Genomic DNA, 2,319 nt, shown 5'->3' with positions numbered 1-2,319 from the left:
GGAGCTGGCCTCTTACCTCGCAGAAGCGTGACTTAAGTAGGTTTCTGTCCCTGGCTTGGATTCTCTCTTTATGCATATGCCTTTACACTATATCTCTAACATGTGCTGGGCCATTGCTGGTCTAAACAGATGACTCTGGATGGAGTTCCAGGGCTGTCTCTGCTCTGGTCTATCATTCAATCTATTTTTCTGGTCCATCTACCTACCTCTCCACCTTTAACTTCTAGCCAAGCTTTTTAGGTGTTTTCACTACTCCCTTTACATATCTACTCTCTTCCCATCCCTACTATATCTGCCTCCAATGCCAGGCCCCCAAGTATCCTAAGAGGTCTTTACAGACTTGGCCAGTGTCTGAATGCTGAGAGCTTCTGTAACCCAGAGCTACCCCAACTGTGAATCCCTGATCATGGCTGATGATGGCCCTGGACCAGTATACTGTTTCCAGCCTGGATCCTCAACCATCTCACTTCATCTCTTTCAGACCCAGATTCTCAATGCCAAGACCTAATTTCACAGCTGTGGCAGAGTTTACCTTTGAAGGCTTTTCCATTTTTGGGTGGCAGCCCAGACTCATCCTCTTTGTGGTCTTTTTGGTCTTGTACCTGTTGACCCTTGCCAGCAATGCTATCATCTTGACAGTCATCTGCCTCAACCATCAGCTTCACACACCGATGTACTTCTTCCTGAGTGTGCTGTCCATTTCTGAGACATGTTACACAGTGGCCATCATCCCCCGAATGCTGTTCAGTCTCCTCAGCCCCCAACATGCTATCTCTATTCCAGACTGTGCCACTCAGCTCTTCTTCTATCTCACTTTTGGTGTCAACAACTGCTTCCTGCTCACAGCCATGGGGTATGACCGCTATGTGGCCATCTGCAACCCCCTACGATATTCGGTCATCATGGGCAAGAAGACTTGTATACAACTGGCAGGAGGATCCTGGAGCATTGGCTTGAGCACAGGCACCATTCAAGTATCCTCTGTGTTCAGCTTGCCTTTCTGTGATGCCAGTGTCATCTCCCACTTCTTTTGTGACATCCGGCCCCTAATGAAGCTTGCTTGTGCTGATATCACCATCAAAGAACTGATCACTTTGCTCATCAGTCTGTGCGTCCTTGTTCTGCCCATGGTCTTGATTTTTATCTCCTATGTCCTGATTGTCTGCACCATCCTCAAGATGGCATCTGCTGAGGGTCGGAAAAAGGCTTTTGCCACATGTGCCTCACACCTCACAGTAGTCATTGTCCACTATGGCTGTACCTCCTTTATCTACCTAAAACCCAAATCACAAAACTCCCTGCAGGACAGATTGATCTCTGTAACCTACACTGTCATTACCCCACTCCTAAACCCCGTTGTATACAGCCTCAGAAACAAAGAGGTCAAGGATGCCTTGCTCAGAGCTTTGGGCAGAAAGTCCCTCTTTTAGGTGTTAGTCATTCTCAATAACATTAAAATTTTAAATGTTTGATGAGGTGTAGCAGTGAGGGAGCTAATCAAATAAGAGATAGTATGAGGGCTCCAGGTACCTAATCTGGGAAGCATCTGGGAAATCAGAGGAATAGAGTGAAACAAGAAGGCAAAGATTAAAATGAAGGAATTGATGAAGAAAAAATGAAGTCTTGATTTTCCAGGACTGATAGATGGGTGTACCATGCTTGATAGAAATTAGATAAGATAAAGCATATTCAGGTGCTGTACTATAATGTTAGACATTGCTTTTGTTACCCTTGGCATAAGGGTTGTAAACCAGCAGTGTGGGTGTGAAGAAAATACTGTATCATAACAGAGGAATCTATATAATCTAAACCTGGCCTCAGCATGAAAATCAGGGACATGAAATAACAAGTTCTCCATTATTTACATGCAACACTTCCTATGCTATATTTTACACTATAATTTCTTACAAAATCACTCCATTAATGATCTACCCTGTGCCTGTTACTACATATATAAACCCTAGAAAGCTATGTCAGACACAGACTCTGACGGAAAACTTACAAACTGGTTGAGAAGTGTAAATTTTGAGCAGCCGAAGCAACAACCATAAAAATGGCTTCCTGTATATCTGAAAATTGCAAAAGAAGAGCCCTCATCTTCATATCCATTCCCCTGTCTCCAAAGGGCCTGGGTCCTATAACAAACCTTATCAATGCTCTGCCCAGGTCTCCTCTACTGGGCTGGTCCACCCATATCCAGCCTTGTGAATGCTGGAGTGCTGACACCTCATAACTGCCCTCCTCTCTGAAGATTTGCCATTGGCCGAAAGGGAACTTTCTTAGATGTGACATATACCCCACACCCACCCCTTACAAGGG

At 44.8% G+C, this 2,319-nt stretch overlaps 1 protein-coding gene across 1 annotated transcript; it reads left to right on the top strand.

The window, feature by feature from the left end:
- Positions 1–494: 494 nt before the first annotated feature.
- On the top strand, positions 495–1,430 carry LOC129655871 (olfactory receptor 10J4). The gene has a single exon (XM_055586682.1). The coding sequence runs from the start codon at positions 495–497 to the stop codon at positions 1,428–1,430; it is 936 nt and encodes a 311-aa protein (XP_055442657.1).
- The last annotated feature ends 889 nt before the right edge of the window (positions 1,431–2,319 follow it).

The sequence above is a fragment of the Bubalus kerabau genome, chromosome 6 (genome assembly GCF_029407905.1).
Source record: "Bubalus kerabau isolate K-KA32 ecotype Philippines breed swamp buffalo chromosome 6, PCC_UOA_SB_1v2, whole genome shotgun sequence".
NCBI lineage: Eukaryota > Metazoa > Chordata > Mammalia > Artiodactyla > Bovidae > Bubalus > Bubalus kerabau.
Note: the sequence above shows the minus strand (reverse complement) of the source record. Positions and strands in the feature narration are given on the sequence as shown.

Coding starts and splice junctions, on each gene's coding strand:
- LOC129655871 (XM_055586682.1), top strand. CDS start 495: ATGCCAAGACCTAATTTCACAGCTGTGGCAGAGTTTACCTTTGAAGGC.